This window comes from Rhinolophus sinicus, linkage group LG09, assembly GCF_036562045.2.
Source record: "Rhinolophus sinicus isolate RSC01 linkage group LG09, ASM3656204v1, whole genome shotgun sequence".
Taxonomy (NCBI): Eukaryota; Metazoa; Chordata; class Mammalia; order Chiroptera; family Rhinolophidae; genus Rhinolophus; species Rhinolophus sinicus.
The window spans coordinates 31,134,723-31,152,490 of record NC_133758.1 but is presented as its reverse complement, the minus strand read 5'-3'; the positions used below and the strand labels follow the sequence as shown (position 1 = coordinate 31,152,490).

Below are 17,768 nucleotides of genomic sequence, written 5' to 3'. Positions count from 1 at the left end.
AGATGTTTCAAATAAATGAACATTTTCTAGACCTATGACTATTTGTAAAAATTATTTGCACATAATGCGCAATGGGTTTTATAAGGATTATATGTGATTTCCCCAAAAATGTGGTTTCAAACTCAGATATAAGATTTTTTCTTAAATGCATCAAATGATAGAAGTCAATTACAGGACTCATTCTTATCCATTTTCTGAAACCAGACTACTGAGGACCTTCATGGGAGACTTCTTCTTGGCTATTTCCAGTTTCTTATATCCTTAAAAATAATAAAACTGGATTTATTTAGAAACGTTTTACATTTAATAGCTTACAGTCATTCTGACTAAATTGAACAGAAGCTAATGTCTAGTCCATAAAATGAAGATATAGCCATTAAATAACTTTGGTGGTAATGGTTGCATTAAGAGGAAAGATGTTATTAATCTCAGTAAAATATTTTATCTTATCAGGGTGGCCTTAACAGCAAGTCACATAACTTCTATGGGTCTCAAACGCAAAGTGTAAATGGAAGTATCTCCTTATTTTTCTGCAGGTAGAGTGTTTAATATGATGATCTATAGAAGTCCTATATGGAGTGCTGTTGGGTTGGTACAAAAGTAATTGCAGTTTTTGCAATTATTTTTAACCTGTTAAACCTCAATTACTTTTGTACCAACCTAATATAATCTATTATTCTCATTGGGATTGGCATTCTTCCTTTCATAAATCCTTATGCCCTTCTTCAATACACACTAAATTACATTTTAAGTCAAAAGTAGACTAATTATGGCCACATGTCCACGGTCAGCCCAGTAGAAGTGTCAGTGTTGTGGGTCAGTCTGCCTGATGTAAACAAGCCTGAACAAGTATGGACTAAAACTGTGACATGCCAGAGGCAGGAACTAGAACTTCTGATAAGATGATGAAGGCCCAGTCCCTGGAGCAGCTCACTTATGAGACAAGATGTCCTGACTTTCAGTCCATGGACCCCCCCCCACATCCTTGATACACCATTGTTTATTGTTTCTGTATTGTTCTCTCTCTCTCTCTCTCTCTCTCTCTCTCTCTCTCTCTCTCTCTCTCTCTCTCTCTCTCTCTCTCTCCCCCTCCCCTTTTCTCCTTCTCCTTCTCCTCCTCTTCCTCCTCCTCTTCCTCCTCCTTCTTCTTTTCTTCTTCTTCTTCTTCATCTCCTCCTCCTCCTCTTTATTCCCCCCCTTCCTTTCATTTAACAAATATGTGTTGAAACCTAGTGTGTCCCAGGCACTGCTGTAAGTGTAACACTTCTTCTTTTTGTTTTCTTTGCTTTTATTTGTCCTTAGTTGACTTTGCCTGCCATCAGTGTTGGGAATGCTTTATCTTTACTGAAGAAAATTTACTTTTCAGTGTACTCAATATGTAAAGTGTAGAATTCAGTTTTTGTTGTACTATATATATTAAGACAGGACCAGATAATTAATAACCTATCGCTGTTTCTCCTGTTATCTCATTTGATGATCCAGAAAAGCTCTTTCTGCTTTCCTTTCCAAACATACCGAATGAAGAAGGTCGATCCCATCTTTCCCTTCACTGAATGACAGGAAGCTTTGAAAACCCTACTTCTGTTCCTATAGATTCTATCACCATAGTATTGGGATAGGAGTATATTTACCACCAGCCATCTTGGCATCAACCTAGCCTAACTGAGAGTCTGTTTTATCAGGATGTACAAAGACCATAACAGAGAGATTGTGTTGAAAGACGGTTGGACACAGGGAGAAAAAAGATGGGTCTATAGTTTCAAAGACTTAAAAAGACTTAGAACTGCAGTCACTGAGGTAGAAGAGACCTGACCTGCCATCAAAGCTGTGTTGATGTTTTCCCCACCTTGCATTCCTTTATCCTGTACGTGCTCTTATTGGAACCCTGGGTAACCTAACTATTATCAATTCAATCTTTCTGTAGGAAGAAGAACTGAAGCAGGGAGTAAGTTATGTTCCCTACTGCAGGTCTTAACTAACAGTGGAGGGGCCTGCCGTCCTGCTGTTTTTCTCATTGCTTTTGCCTCTAATGTATGTTCATGCTTCAGTTTGGAAAGAGAAAAAAAAATCATACTAATTTGCTTCCTTTTCAATGTAGTGCTTGAATTGAGATATATAAAATTTAGCATTTTTTATAACTATTACTACTGTCAGCATCAAAAGAAGAGCTATCACATCTTTGACAAGAGAGAACAAATTGTAATTTATTGGACACTTTTAAGATCTCCAGGGGTCTAAATTTCCAACCAGTCTCATGCTTTTCTGGATTGTTGATCAGACCCTTCTAATAGAAAGATGCCCACCCCAGTCACTAAAGTTATATTAGGTAAAACGCACAGCCTCAGAAGCTAACCTTGGCATCCCCTGACACTGTGAATGTCCAGTTCAGTTTCTACTTTACTGAAAAGGTGTAGAACCTCTTTTTATAAAAATCAGCCAAGTACATCTCTTTTCATTGTATAATTATTAAGCCCCAATTCCCCACTGCTCACCAAAATGTGCTCAATCTTATGAGAGAAAGATTGTACTCAGTAACTGTTCACTTCCCATTGTTTAGTTCTTCCCAAGCAGAATCCCTACTGTTGGTTGACAATAATCTCGAAAGAATAGGTAACTTTCAGTCTTTCTCTTATCACCAAGAACCTTTCTGCTCTGGGAGTTCACAAAGTCCTCGTACATCTCTAGAAATAGAGGCATTGTGACTCAAGCTATAGCCTAAACTGAAGCCCTATATCTAACCCTATGGTCAGGTTTAGAAGCCAGCAGAGGGAGCAGCATACTCAAAATAATAATAATTATAATAAAATGGAAGCAAAATAAAAGCAACTTTAATTTCAAGTGCATGTACCAAGCTGTGTGTGACAATATACCCCACCTGCTAGTATTATCAAAAAGTTTCTCATTATTTCTATGGATCAATTAGAGCCACAGCCTGTCCAATTTCAACCTACCTTTTAATTCTTCTGTATTCTCTTTCCTATTATTCATTGTGTGTGTTTGTGTGTAACAAAGAATGTTTGCAAAATGCTGGACATATTTTTACCCTTTATTCCCATGGTCTGTAAAAAAGGAAAGTGTAAAACTAATCTGTAATATCAGACAATAAAGACAATGTATTACATTATTTTGTATTTTGTGAAAAAAATTACTTTACTGAAACTAAAGTCCAATTTTAATGAGAGACAGTGCCCCTGGGTGAAGGACACACATTGGCAACCTGTATAATTGCCCATAAAATACATACATGGGGTATTGCTGTGTACTTCCAACACACTTAGATCATGGTAGAGAAAAATGCCTTGCTGTGGCGCTTCTCTTTGCAAACAGCCTCTTTTCTTTCCTGTCTCTTACTTAGCATGTGAATCAAAAAAGGAAATAAGATTCCCATATAACCTTCCTCCTCCTAGTGGAGAGAGAAGGTAATCATCTTATAATCAGTCAGCCTTTGCTTTATCCATTTCCCTCAGGTACTCTTCTACCATTTCCTAGGCGAGACATTCTTGAAAGGCTCAGGGGACCAGGAAGTTCATAAACCAATGGATGCATAGAGCCAGGAAGTTCATAAACAGAGAGATGCAGAGAGCCAGACCCTGGCAGTGCCCATAAGAACGTTACTGCCTCCTTTCCTTCCAGCTCCTCCCATTGAGCCCTCAACAGCTGCTGCATCTTGGAAAGTGAGCCAGCAGTGGGTACTGCTGCATGGGTCCTTAGGGCCATTATTGGCAACACCCAAATGGCAGAGAAGCATTGTCTAGATGGAGGTAGGGTGCGCCCTTCTGCCTCATTCACTTGCTTTCATACACAAGCCTCTTTTCCAAAAGGACCCGACACAGCTTACAACAAAAACATAAACAATGACTTCATAAAATTGAACTATCAAACACTAAAGAAAAGAAAATGCAAATATGCTAATTATAAGGGACAGGAGTGTTACTCTGAGTTTTCTGGCAAGGAGGCAAAAAAAGAAAAACGTAATTGGTGGTTTTATCAGAACAGAAATGCTAGATCTCAGGGGACCAAAATTTCGGTTGGCATAAAATATAAAAAGAAAGCCTTCACTCAGAGTTTTATAGAAGGAGTAATAAAAAACAAAATGGACAAATGCAGTAGTAGCTTTCATATGGCTGATTCTTATACTTACCTTCAGTCAAAATTAAACACAGAACCCCATATGTCCCAATCTTGTAAATACAGTTCTACAAGGAAATAAACAAATGCCATCCAAATATATATAGACTTCTCATGGTATAACATGATCTAAGGAGAGAATTTAGAGGTCTTAGTCTGGCATCTGCTTCTAAATTCTGTTTTTATTTATAAGCCTTTCCCCTTTGGGGACATTCTCTTTGTAAAATCAGATTTAAGACATTGCACACAACAAATTGTGCTTGATTTAATAACTTCTACTTGCTTTATCCTAAGTCTGTGTGGTTCAATGTATTTTATTATACTGGTATATATAATTTCTACTTATACTGTTTCTTGTTAGAGGTAATGCATGAATTTATTCCCCTTGAGGAGAGAACATGATTTTTTTTAATAGTGCCTGTAATATAATACACTGATTATGATATCATAAGCAATAAATTTTTTTTACAAAACTTGAATCGAAATTATCCTACCCTCTTTCTTCTTTGTGTATTTTTAAGATTTATTGAAGGAACCATAAAGAGAACACTCATAAAAAGTTTAATAATGAAGGCGGCTGGGGTATAATTGCAGTGACGGTATGTTCTAGAGTTTCTGGTATACTTCCAGTTCTGAATATTATGTCCCAGTCTAAAACCAAGCAGTTTGACTTACAGTTCAAAAAGTAAGATGTCAATAAGAACGTCTTAGAAGGATTACTGGAGTTGGACCTGAATTATAGTGGTCCCAGCTCTTCTTTCACAGCATAAGATCTTGAGTAAGTCAATTACCCTCTTGGTAATTTATTTCAAACAGACTTGTAATAAATACGTGGCTCACCAAGTTGTATGGATTTAAAAAGATAATGGATATACAAGCATTTTGGAAAATACCATATGTGTGTCAGATATAAGTATGAACGTATGTGTATACACATACACACGGGTATATGGAAACTTTCTAACTTCACCCATATTTTCCACGCGCACACACACATACACTCATGTATTCACTTCTTTTCCTTACAGTTATCTAACAGGGTCTCAATCAGGGAAAGAAAGTCAAACATCACTCCAAATGTCATCTCCTGCCCCCATTCTCTTCTCTATTTACAACTGGATGGCTCAGTTAACTCAGGAAACCATAATCACTCAGGTTCCTACTTCTTCCAAACACGCTATGGAATATGAGAAGGCCAGAAATTATCATTTTTACCAACATAAGTTTCACCTTTCTGTTTTTCCCTTGCTCCTCCTCTCTGGTGGGTATTCTATGGAGCAATCAAAATGAGGGTGGGGACACGGATAATTCACATAATAAATAATCAATTGCAATTTATAAGGACTAACATCTAGTGTTCAAAAACATACCTTCCCAGTCTCTCTCTCTCTCTCTCTCTCTCTCTCTCTCTCTCTCTCACTCTCTCTCTCTCTCACACACACACACACACACACACAGTCCGTTGTTACAATTAGGGATCAGTTAATTCTAGAAAAGTAAGAATTATTTCTCTGTTTATAAGCCTTGAAAGATGACTCTCTAGTTCAGGATAGTCTAGCCCCTTTTATTACATTGGAGGCCCCCAGGCCTGTCTCCACCCCTTCCCAGCTTCATTCTCCTCCACGCTTCACAGCGAACCTAATGCTTCAACCACACTGGCCTCCCAGCCCTATCCGCAATACCCTGCACACTTCCCATGCCTTGCTCATGATACTCCAAGACTTGGAATGCTCTTCTGTCCTCCCAATACTTCCTCTTCTCTGCCTGGAAATCTCCACTGTTAAGACCCAATTCCAATGACACCTCGTGCCTGACAAGTGAGAATCACTCGCCTCATCTGTGTCTCCATAATACTTTGTATACAACAATCTCTATGGTGATAGTCAGTGAATGTATACAGGGAGAAAAGATAAAAAGAGGGTTGGATGTAGCTAAATAAACAATGCTTTGCTCTACCTTCCCAGGCTGCTAAGTAAACCAAACCTGACTAGGCTGTATTCTCAGCCAAACCTGAGAGACAGACTTTTCAAGTCGGGAGGAGGGTGTACATAATGCTACCCCCTCCTGTCTCATGGTTATCCTCTCTGCCATTTCTCTGAGCAGTGCTGGTTCAGCAGTTAGACATTTGATCCCTTCCTTGAAGCATCCCTCCTTTCTGGTGTTGAGTAGAAACCAAAATACTTCCTGGAAAAAATCAGAAAATGTATGAATCTTGTCAGACTTTTTAAAAATTGATACAACAGCAGGTTGAGTGGACTCAGAGAATGGAGTGTAGAAATGAATTTTTCATTTATTCTCTCAGAAGAGAGCTATTTTAAATTTGCCAAGTATGATATATGTTTTCCTTCTTCCATAAATCAACTCCCTTCTCAGGAATTTTAGATCTATATATTGATCTGCATGGACCATCGTCCCTGAAGTCTTTGTTCCATTAATCATCGAGTAATTTCCAGGAAAGGATGTTCCCAGAGATTATTCACTCTAACTCTTCTAAAGTTGTTAGCACACAACCATGTTTTGTGACCAGGCCAGAAGCCACCATTCTATAGAGGCTACTCCCTGTGAAAATAAAACTCAGTGATATCTACCCCACTGATCTACCCCAGTGCCAAGAGGGAACTGCCCTTTCCTAGTGGCCCTGCAAGAACCTCAAAAAGGAAAGCCAGAGCTGGCATTCTCAGCAGTACTTCCTAGGACGGTGCTATGCATCAAACTGAACAGTGTCCTGACAAAGAAAGATGGGGACGTGATAGCCCAGGGAGCCAGGGTCCTCCCCGCAAAAGTCTGGTTCAAGACTGGACATGAGAGTTGCAAGTTGCAGGAAAGATGCCAATGAATCTTTTCTTCAACATAGAATCTTCCACTAAAATTCTTCACGTAATCAGACTGCTTGAAATTGCACCAGTTAGAGATTCAGTTAGTTAGATGGTGGCTATTAGTCATTCACACGTTGGTATAATTTAGATTCAGTCAATTGTTTTTCCCTTAACACATAACTACAGTCAATTACTTTTCTCTTAACAGAACCACTAAAAGGAGTTTGAAGAAAGGAAGCAGGCAGAAAGGAGTAGGGAAAGTTGGCTTTGGAGACCAGACATTAAGCAGAGGGGTAGGGCTGGGAATGCCTCAGGCAAACACCGTTAGCTGGAAAGCTCAGTGTATGAGGAAAAGGGAAGAGCATTGCCAGAGGTAAGGAACTCATAGACAGTGTGGTTAGAAAGGCCAGGTGTAGTGCCCAAAGGGGAGGGGGACAGACCACAAGCACCCTGTACTGGGGAGCCTGGTGGCACAAGGACAAGCAGGGCTGGTGTACAGTACAATCCCAATACAGTCGTTCAAATATAGAAATGCAGACCCACAGCCCCATGTCTAGAATCAGTGGGTCCAGATATGTTCCAGAATTTAGACTAGTCGAGGTTTGAGAAATGCAATACCGTGCAGAGGCCATATAAATAGCTTCGCGTCAATTATGAAACAATACGCGTTGTTTTGTTTTTTCTGGATTTCCAATTTGCTGATAAGAGATGGTGGGCCTGTATTTCTGTACTGATTGAAAAATGACCCAAAGGCTCTTCTGCCAGCCTGGGTACTCACACAGCTCCCCATGACTCCGGCCCTGAAAAGTTAGTTCCTGGCCCAGCAGGAAGACCTAGGCCACAACTCCAACTCTGCTCACTGGTGGGTCCATGTCCTGTGCCTTCTTAGCCTTCAGGTTGCTAAACCTTTTTAGACTAGTGAAGCATAGACGGAAGCATGTGATGGTCACTGTGGTCACAGTCCAGAGAAGCAGCTGTGGTGCCCTGGGAAAGACCTGGGCTTGCAGACCTTATCTCTGCCATTCCCTAGCTCAGGGACCTTGTGTAACCTAATTATCGCCTCTGAGGCGCAGTTTGCTAACCTGAAAAATGCAAATACTGATATCTCATGGTTGTTAGGAGGATGCAGTGAAGTAGTTGGGATTAAAGTGCTTTCTAGACTGCAAATTGGTATTCGAATATAAGCTACTATCATTCATAACACTGATTATTAGGAGACTGAAAGCAAAAAATGTATGTAAAAGTGCTTTATACTGTGTAAATTACATACGGAAGTGGAGTTGTACTATTATTGTGAACTTCCTACCACAGAGAAGGACCTGGTTTCCCAGAGTTGAATGGGTAACCCATGTAGTGTAGCCAAGAGGAACCTTCTTCCTTCAACCCCTCTGTCCAATTTCCCATCTCTAGTCCTTCCTCCCTGTTGAGATTGGTTCCTTGGTACAGAGGACTGATAAGGAAGGCAAGGAGGCCTGCTGAGGGCCCTATCTTGAAACTGATGTACAGGAGGGGTTGCCAGGGGAGGCAGCCCTCAGGGCACCTGATCAACATCTGTCTCTTTTGAGGGACCCTCCATTAGTCATAACTCATCCAGGTCCCCACAGCCCAGGCCAGTCAGAGCACCTGGGCTCAGATACCAACCAGCTCAGACATTCTCGTTTTTATCTCCTGGGCAATTCTTTTCACCTCTCTGAGTATTGGGATCCACAACAGCACATTTAGAATAATGATACCTACTCCAGCGGTTGTGGAGAGAAGACAGTGTGGATGTACATGAAAACCCTTCGTCCATGGGAAAGCACAATTCAAATGTGAAGTCGTTTACTTTTGGGGTGAGACTCAGGGCAATATGAGGGTAGCTCAGAAGCAGAGGTTTCATGGTAATGAAACCAAGCTGCCCAAGAGTGCTGGGGAAAACCAGACCCATCCTTGGAGCAAGCAGGCTACAAAGCAACGCACGCGGGCCAACTTCTCTTCATTGGGCCCAGACAGACCATTCCGAGGTACTGTTGAGAGTGAAAGAGTGGACTGTTCGTCCCACTGAGCATCACATGAGTTACTTTCTGTGCTCTGTTCTATTTTGCTTCTTTTTTTTAATTCTTGATTTTTCTCAATTTATAGATTTGACTTTTATGTGTGATGCTGCGCCTTGGAAAGCTAACAGCATGGCATTTTATACAGGATTGATATTGTATGCTTTAACTGTAAGCAGCTCAACCCACAGCAAAGATCTAAATCGAATATTCCAGAGCACCACTCTCATGGTGCACATCTCGGGGTTTAAATGGGTTGATGATGAATCTCTGGGCCTTGCTGTGGCAGAGTCCTCACTCTCCCTGGCCAAACCCAACAGACCGGAAAGGAATTTATGTGAACACTTAATCTGTTGTGTATGCACGAGAGGGTTTTGTTGCATTTTCTTATTAGTGCATGACTGACTTCCCTTGTAAACTAATTATTAAAAAAAGAAAATGTTTCCAAGAGACCTCACTGTAGAGAGACAAAGTTATGAAATTCAAGGTGTGACAGTCTCAGAATGTTTTATGCTAAAGACTGTAGTACAGAGGTAAATGGCTTTTAGTTATTTTATACTTTTTTCTTTACTCAATTTTAATTCTTACTATTCTTACTTCAGATAACTGCCTTTTCATGGACCAAGAGAAGGACATTTCCTACAGGGAAACAGTAGACAAAAATTAGAAACCAAGATTTCTTTTTTCTCTTCCACATTGGAATCCCCGAAATCACAGAGCAATTCGACAAAGTCACCTTTTACTGTATAACAGGGATTAGGCAATTTATACCTTGTTTGACTTAATATGCACAATATTGCATGGCATGATTTGAATTATAAAGTATCCCCTACAGATGATGCCAGGACACAAAGGTTGAAAATATATGAAGTGTATAAACCATATCCATCCCCAAAAAGTCTCCTAGTTTATACTTAAAACTTGCTCCTTCCATGACTTTTTCATCTACATAGAACTTCCTTTAAGGAGACAGTAGATACACCTTGTAGCTATCGCTGCTTTACAGTAGCTTCATTACCTGGGGACACATCTCATAGATTATTGAACAATGCTGTACTAATATTCTTAGCTTTCAAGATGTAATCCAAGCCTCAGATAACATATAGTAAGGTCCTAAATTACCTGCACCTGCAACTCAGGTTTAAGATGACCATCTCAATTACTGAGGATATCCTCCTGCTTTGAAATTTTATTGGTTACGGTCTTTAACATTTGACTGAGGTGTTGGAATGGCATTTTCTTGGAAAAAACAAATTAATGACTTGCATTGTCTCTCCAGACCCAGGGGGCAGGTTCTCCTCGCTCCTCCCCCAGCCACACCATCAGCAGGCCCATCCCCATGCCCGTGAGGTCGGCGGCATCAGCCTGCTCCACCCAGACTCACACACCTCAGGACTCTCTCACAGGGGTAGGGGGAGATGTACAGGAGGCGTTTGCACAAAGTAAGTGGCTTTGTTGTTTTTTTGTTGCGTTCTGCATTTATGTGACAAATAAGTCACCACGGTCTGTTGAACAGTCTAGTCATCAGAGCCACATGGTGGATATTCTAGGGTATTCCATCGCCTGGCCTGCGAGCTGTTTCTGAAACTCCCTAGTTGAATCCTCCTGACCTCACCGTTTTACCTTCCTTTGGCTTCTACTTGACAAGTCTTTGCTCCTTAAAGGAACAGAAATCCTTTCACTAATATCTCAGGAAACTATAAATGTAATCCATTTTAAAGTTCTGAAACATCTTACTTCTTTCTTCTCTTTATATTACAGCAAACTCAATATTGAGATTAAACAATCCAGCTCTTTATCTCTGAGGTGATCAAGAAGGACATTTAGTCACTTTACAGATGCCCTAAAGAGTTGAATCACTGCCTCTAAAATGAGGCTACACAGTTAGGCCTCCATAGCAAAGTGAAGCAAGATGACAAACGGCATTCTCCCATAGGCGACCTCTTCCATTTACACCCGCTGGAGGGTTGTCCCAAGGCCAATGATTTTATTCATTTAGAAATATTTTAACAGTTTTTTAAACTTTTTCTTGCCATCACTTTTTAAATTTATAGAAAATTAGAAAAAAGAAATGCTCCTGCAGACCCTCACCTTGCCAATCTCATTCCTAGAAGTAAACATTGTTAATAGTTTGGTCCCTCTCAATTTCTCGCTTATATATAAATATATATGTTTGAGTGGTGTTATAGATACATACTCTTCATTTTTTACACAAATAAGGTTATGGAAGAGAGATATATTTGACTACTAGTTTTAAGGCTAAATAAATAAAGTGAAAAGACAAAAAAATAGACTTGAGAAAACCATTTCTAGTGTACATGGCAATCAAGTTTCATAATTTCAGTTGGACATAAAGCACATACAGATCAGTAAGAAAAAGACATCCCCAAAACAAAAATTGGTGAAGGATATGAGCATACAGAAGAAATACAAGTTACCAATAAATATCTGAAAATAATTGTAGAAATACAAATTTTACCTTGCATATACAAAAAAATTTTTTTTAATATCAGTGATATCTTCATATGGAAAGAGTGTGAGGAAACAGACCTTTTCATCCATCGTGTATGAGGGACAAAATCTTACATTTTAAAGGTAGAGAATGAAGGTAAAGGGAAGATCCATACTGGATTTTTTTCATCTAAAAAACAAAATAAGTTATACAAATATAATTTAAATTATACAAAATAACTTTCTTTATTTAACTCTTGAAGGAAAAAGAAATGTCCTTTCCCTACATCTTATCTTAAAGAAATTTACAGCATTTTAAATCAAATTTAACTTTGAGTTTTCTATTATAATTAATGTTTTATTAAACTACTTTGATTTTCTTTTAATGAACATGTATTTATTATTTTACTTATTTAGTTTTCCTTTCTGGGAAATGACAGAATGAAATGTGGCATAGCTCACAAAGCACTTGTGCTGCTTAAATTCAACTATAAGTCAGATATTTGGAATCTTGACCCTTTTTCCAAAAGACATTATGGTGTTTAGCCCTCTGTTCTATCTCCACCTAGCCCGGTACCAGGCCAGCCCACAAATACCTGTTTCCCCTCAGTATACCTGAAACATCATACTAATCTTTCTTTACCGTAAAGAAACGTGGTCTAAGTTCCAGTTTAGGGTACCAGACATAAGTCTTCTGCCCGTGTCTTAGCAGCAGGAGCAAGAATCCTTGCCCCTTTTCCACTCTCTGGAGGCATTCAGTGCACACAGATCCCATTCCCAAGAGGTACCTATGATGGTAGGGGCAGCTCTCGCAGCCCTGATGGGAGACAGAAGCTGTGGTGATAGAGATCAGAATCCGATGGGCTCAGCCACCAGGTAACGGCTGAAACGACAGCAACAGCTAGGAAGCCACAGCTCTCCTGGCAAAACCAGTGTTTTCATCTGTATGGGTTATTCTTAAGAAGAGTGACCACACATACTGGTTTACCTGGGACCATCCCCCTTTGTTCCAAGTCACCCACTCTTATTAATACCACTCCTTTTCACTTGCAAAATTGTCCCAATTTGGACAATAAAAATATATGAAACCCTATCAGTTGCCATGCTTTCCTACATCAGAGGCCACTGCCTAAGCACAATGTATTGTTTTTCAGAAAAAGGACCAAAGCACATCTGAGAAAGAGAAGGCTTAGAAGTTCTCTTGCTTTAGAATGTCAATAGAAACGATAGACAAACAGCATAAAATTTTAGAAAAAAAGGAAAAGCTTTCATTGTTTAAAAATTATCATTTCTTCTTCATTTAAGGTTCAAGAAGAAACTTAAGGAATGACTTACTAGTGGCAGCGGATTCCATCACTAACACCATGTCCTCTCTCGTGAAAGAGCTCAATTCTGGTGCGTCCCTGGTCCCCTCTCGGTTGTCTGCTCATTCGAGAGAGACCCAGAAGTGCTAGGGGCCTCTGGTAGACATCTGCTCATTGTTGAATTTTAAAAGATTTTTTAAAGATCTATGTGATATTTTGTTGGTATATTCAGATTGTTTTAAGTTAATGTTTATATTTTGCTGATGAGAAGACTATTAATTCATGCTTAATAAAGTTTAAAAATGGAGAAAATAATAGAGAAAGAAATTAAAATTGACTTATAATCCTACCAAAGATAATCATTATTAACATCTATTGTGAGCCAAAGTAATATGATGCTGAAGTTATTTTATAAGGTCGAATGTTTTATTTACTAATTTAGACTGTTCATTTGGAATGGATGGCTATTTGCATGAGGCTAACCTGAAACTTACCTCTGTAGTATCTCTAAAGAAAGATCTGCCCAGAAACTAAATAGCACAAAATTGTGAGTCTCTTTATCCTAATAATACTACACAGAGTTTTATAAACTTTAACAACATGAATATTCAAATAACTATCTCACCAGTAACCAGTACTTCTCAAATATTCCTTAAAGCCCACCTAGCAAGATATTTGCCTGGCAGGACTATGGCCATGTAGTTGAGATTATAACAAGTATTACTCTATACAAAATTATAACTTCCTTTTTTTTTTAATTTTTAGAAGAAAAAAACATCCTTTCCCTAAATCTTATTTTTAAAATATTTACAATATTTAAATCAAGAAATAAATAAGAAATAAAATTTCAATATAAAAAAATTGGATTTAAACTTCTTAAAACCTCTATAATAAGAATTAATGAAAACTGTTGCTGCTATTTTAGATTAGGATTACCAAATAGGATAAAAATGACAGTATTTACTACATCATGATTAACAGTATGTACCCACTGCCCTAGCAAGTGATAACTAAAAATGTTATTCTTATTCTGGAAGTCTCAAGTGCTGTTAGTTTATACTCTTATAATACTTTGACATATTAAGTGAATGTAATACTTGAGGTTTGTATTTCATAAATTAAAGTAATATTAAGCAAAAGTAACAATTTTAACAAAGACTTCTATAAAGGAAGAAAACAGAAGTTTTAAGGAGTTACTAAGACATAGAAAATTCCTCATAATATTTCTGAGATTAAACAAAAAAGACAATACTGTATACCAAATGATTTTACAATAATCCATGTCAAGTATCAATTCTCATTTGGAAAAAAACGTAAGCACTTACTTGGCCTACGTATAATAACTGGTTAGTGTTTTATACAGCACAGGTTTATGTTAAGCCTGGCCCTTTATTGGCTGATCATAAAAAAATCTAACAAGGCATTCTTTATTTATTCAATTGTACCTAATAGAGGTGGGGAGTGAGACAGAGAGTAATGTCGATTCTGAATTTGCACGGACTCAGTTTGAGGATCTGGTTCCATCGCCAACCTCTGAAAAGGCTTTTCTAGCACAAATCCATGCCCGGAAACCTGGTTACCTTCACAGCGGAGCTACCCCAAGCACCATGCGCAGTGACATGTAAGTATCTTCTGCTTGGGGGTATTTTCTCAGTAACAGAACACTGTAGGGCACGTAGGAAAAGGAAAACATGGTTGTTTCTTTCTTTCTTTTGGAAAGATATAAATGTAGTTTCCTTTTCTACCATAAGATGTAAAAGGGTGTGACATTTAAATTTGGCATTGTGACATCCCTGCCCTCACAATTTCCAGAGAATATCAATACTCAAAACCAACCAGTGCTTATTGAGAGCTTGGCTCACCCAAGACTCTGTCATAATTTTATACAAAATAGCATAAAAAAATCATTCCCAGTCATCCAGGACTCAGAGATTGGTTAAGAAGATAAGGCATCCTATCTTCTGAATTTACTGTGTTTGCATTTAGAGGATTCCATGATGCTGGGGAGGCCTCTGTTCAGAATGGGTGTGAACAACATCATATAAGCACTAGGAATTGAACTAAGTACATTCATTCACCACTTAACAATGGATATGAGTTGTGAGAAATGCATCGTTGTACAAACATCATCGAGTGCACTTACACAAACCTAGATGGTCTAGCCTACTACACACCTAGGCTAGATGGCACAGCCTATTATTGCTCCTAGGCTACAAGCCTATACAGAATGTTACTGTACAAAACAACATGAGATAAAATCTGATGAGATAAAAACCCAAGAGAAAATGATGCAACCAAGAGACGCGGTAAACATGAGATGTATGAGGCTGCTGCCGGATTAACATGGCATACTGTTTTACAGCAACTTTTTTTTATAAGTTGAAAGAGTACACTCTAAATTAATGATAAAAAGTATAGTGTGGTGAATACATAAACCAGTAACGGTCATTTGTTATCAAGTATTATGTACTGTACATAATTGTATGTGCTGTACTTTTATACAACTGGCAGCACAGTGGGTTTGTTTACACCAGCATCACCACAAACATGTGAGTAATACATTGCGCTATGATGTTGTGACAGCTACAATGTCACTAGGCAATAGGAATTTTTCAGCTCCACAATAATCTTATGGGACCACCATAGCATATGCAGTCCATCCTTGACTGAGACGTCATTATGCAGTGCATGACTGCAAGTGTATAAAAACCTCAACATAAATCCAATTTGGTTGACTTGTTGAATACGTATAAATCTGACCCTCAAAAGCCATTTGGGAAAGCTTTTCACCTAATTAGGCGTCAGCAGAATTAATGAAGTCCCCACTAGACTTTCTGTGATACTGGATCAGCCCAAAGCAGTCAGGCAGAGGAAACCAGAGCTGAGAAACAAAGGTGAAAGAAGCAGAGCCCAGCTTGGGACGAAAAAGAGTAAAACAAAGCAAGCCAAGCATGTGGTCCTTTAGGAGAGCGAGGCTCATGGAACTGTGAGCAGTGTGTGCAGAAGCTCGCCAAAAGGCTGGAAAAGGGAATTGCTAAACATTAAAAAAAAAACTACAGAAGGATGATGGTGCTTAATCTGAAAAGTACTGCAGACTAGTCTACAAAAATAAACTGGCTGTTTTAAAGACCCAAAGAAGAAAATAACCAGAGGCCTTTCTGGTGTTTTGGCTCTCAATCCAAGCAGTGAGTAAAAGACCAGTAATAATGGGGAATTATAAATAGACATGGTTTGAAAGCCAGCTGTGAAAAGGCAGAGCATAAGATCAAAACACAACAGTTAATAACGTAATTTAAAATGGCAGTGAGCTGCTGCTTTTAATTTTAGTTTGCTCTCTTGTCCTTTCCTCTATAATTTAGAATTATTTGTTTTGTTTGCTAATTGAAATGGTGAAGTAATTGTCATCAGTGTAGTCTGGTAAACACATTATCTATTTGACTTTCTATAATTAAGCATTTACATGGTTACTTAAAATTTCTTTGTTCTAATCCTAAAATCCAAGACTGTAGTTAAAGCCACCCCACTCTACTGTCCCCAGTATGCTGGTGGCAGTTGCAGCTACCAACAGGGCTGTAAGAAGTGGGAAGAACAAGTTCATAGAGGCCTCGCAGACCTATTTAGGCTGGCCCCAAACCTCTAAAAATAACGAGAACATGTCGTACAGATATAAATAAACATGAGCAATGGCATTTGAGTTCTAATCCAGAAACTTCTTCTTGACCACTCTTCATTTTAGGGGATGTTTTAATATCTGTACCATCTAAACATGTACTGTGATTTACCCTGAGATTACGTTAGTCATAGGATTTACGTAGTAAATTTATGTTTAGTCCCAGCCAGAGCTTTATATACCCTGGATTGAATAGATGGAGATAAGGAGATAAAGTCACACATTAGTGCATGATGACATTCTTATCTATTTATTCCGTAGTGGAATTAGACAATGAATTTCTTAGATTTAGAGCTAGAATAAATTTTTAAGGTCAAGAGCTATGGGTTAGAGTATTCGCCTTCCTGACATCAATTAGCTGATATTCTGAGACTTGATTATACTATAAAAATAAAGCATGTGGGTGCACATACCTATACACGTGCATAACGCAGAGTTAAATTATGAACAAATGTCCTTAATCATTATTTCACTAGAGGGCTCACTTTCCTTACAGAAAGAGTTCTTAGATTCCATTTAAAAAATAAAATAAAAGCCCTCAGATTGGTAAAACTATGTCCACTCAAAAGACAAACCTGCCTTTTCTTAAGATTGACAAACATTTAAAAGACAACTCATTCCTGTAAACCCTGGAAAAACATAGACAACCAATGATCACCAGCGTGCCATAGAAAATGTGCATACGAGAATACCTTGATTATATAGTTCCCTAAATTTCAAAGTTTTTTTGGTTTTTTTGTTTTTAAGTTTTCTGTTAGGTAACAGAAGACACTGAAAGGAAGTTAATTGAAGTGAAGAAGTGAATTGGAGGACAAAGTAAACGTGCCTCCAGGACTAGAGCTCATACATGGCTTTCACTTAGATGTGCTCCAAAACGCCGTCTGTGGTTTGTTCCCAGGGTTACAGAAGACGGGGATGCCTATGTGCAGCCTGAGGATGAGAACTACGACAATGACTCAGTCCGGCAGCTGGAGAATGAGCTCAAGATGGAGGAATACCTGAAACAGAAGCTGCAGGATGAAGCTTATCAGGTACAGGGAGCCAGGCCCACACTCCCCACCACTTCTACTCTCGCCCCCGCAGAGCTGGGTCTTTTCCATTACTCGAAAAATCAGTGCCTTCCCCTTTCTTCCACCCTCCCTTTCTGGAATATTCTGACTACGCTCCTTAGTCATGTATTCTAGACACTACAAATTGTAAGTACTCCTTATAGCTGTAACTCACCATGTATTCTTATAAATTCCGATCTGGAAAGTGAAAAGAGGTGTTGTCATAATTAGCAGAAACATGGTGATTAACAGACCATACTCTACCAAGATCATTAGGAAAGATGTTTTGTTGCATAGGTTAAAAAAGATACAGACAA

The 17,768-nt window shown here is 38.7% G+C and overlaps 1 protein-coding gene across 37 annotated transcripts in view; it reads left to right on the top strand.

Moving 5' to 3' along the window:
• The window catches only part of DTNA (dystrobrevin alpha), a 355,310-nt gene that overhangs the window by 328,957 nt on the left and 8,585 nt on the right, over window positions 1–17,768 (top strand). For 26 of the 37 annotated variants that reach the window (XM_074340141.1, XM_074340145.1, XM_074340148.1 and 23 more), the window contains 4 exons: window positions 10,257–10,419; window positions 12,734–12,823; window positions 14,185–14,353; window positions 17,301–17,433. In XM_074340141.1, coding sequence (XP_074196242.1) covers window positions 10,257–10,419; window positions 12,734–12,823; window positions 14,185–14,353; window positions 17,301–17,433 — 555 coding nt within the window. Of the gene's footprint in view, window positions 1–1,924; window positions 3,125–10,256; window positions 10,420–12,733; window positions 12,824–14,184; window positions 14,354–17,300; window positions 17,434–17,768 lie in introns of those variants that run through there. The other 11 variants (XM_074340164.1, XM_074340171.1, XM_074340166.1 and 8 more) reach the window with 1 other exon arrangement.